The sequence below is a fragment of the Galeopterus variegatus genome, unplaced genomic scaffold, assembly GCF_000696425.1.
Source record: "Galeopterus variegatus unplaced genomic scaffold, G_variegatus-3.0.2 Scaffold4360, whole genome shotgun sequence".
Taxonomy (NCBI): domain Eukaryota; kingdom Metazoa; phylum Chordata; class Mammalia; order Dermoptera; family Cynocephalidae; genus Galeopterus; species Galeopterus variegatus.
Window position 1 is genome coordinate 22592 of NW_007730471.1, and position 977 is coordinate 23568.

Consider the following 977-nt stretch of genomic DNA (forward strand, 5'->3'; position numbering starts at 1 on the left):
TGAATTAAACTTCATTTATTCCTACTAAGGTCATAATTGATATTTTGCCACTTATGTTCAAATTTTTTTTAAAAATTAACTACCCTAACTCTTTGAGGACAAATTAAGGAGTTTCAATAACCTAAAAATAGACAAGAGAAGTTGCTTTCAGTAGGAAGTAGAATCCTGACTATGGTCATCCTGAGAACTAGCTTTGTCATAGATGGTGATCGTCAGCCAGATGCCAGCCTCTTGATAACTCCAATGTGTAAACTCAGTTTTTTCTGGAGTCCAGTCTTAGCCCACAACCAACATGGAAGTATGCATGTCTTGAGCTCCTGTCACACGTCAGAACGAGTTCACACCTCTGTCCTTCACCATCTGTGCCTCTGGCCAGACTTTGCCTCAGGAAGAAGCAGCCCAGAGCTCTAACTGTGTCCTTCCCAGCAGCCCAGTGGCATGCTGCCACCTATCTCTGTACACGCACCCTCAACTAGAGCCAGTCTTAGTTCTTACATTACCGTTGGTATTTAGTCATGTGCCTTGCAATCTTCCCAGTAGTTGAATTATACAAGGGTACTTCAAAAAATTCACAGAAAAACTGAATTAAAAGATAATACTAATCTTTCCATGAATGTTTTGGTGTACCCTTGTAAATGTGGAGAAAGCTGAACTGTTCAAATACTTTTATAAGCTTTTATACCACTATGTTCCAAAGAAACTGATTTATAAATATCTGTTGGCTGTCAGCAGCTTTCAGTTGCTCGGACAAAAAAAAGTCTTATTACAGAAAAGCAGGGTGAGCGCCTGAGAATTAGAGCATCTATGAACCCTGAGAAGGCAGAATAGTGAACCTTCATGTTGAAAGCTGTTCATTCTTATTAAATTCTCTGATGCCACAAAGCCAGAAGAAAGGCTTACGATGGATGACAGAAATGATATTTAAAAGAGCTAGATAGGATGGTGCTGTTGAAAGACCCCATAGAATTTAATAGAGA

At 39.3% G+C, this 977-nt stretch overlaps 1 protein-coding gene across 1 annotated transcript in view; it reads left to right on the forward strand.

The window, feature by feature from the left end:
* Positions 1–411, forward strand: part of LOC103602928 (leucine-rich repeat-containing protein 1-like) — a 17197-nt gene extending 16786 nt beyond the window's left edge. Inside the window, exon 4 of the mRNA XM_008587378.1 lies at positions 132–411. Within this exon, the coding sequence (XP_008585600.1) occupies positions 132–411 (280 nt within the window). The remainder of the gene's footprint in view (positions 1–131) is intronic.
* Positions 412–977: the final 566 nt, after the last annotated feature.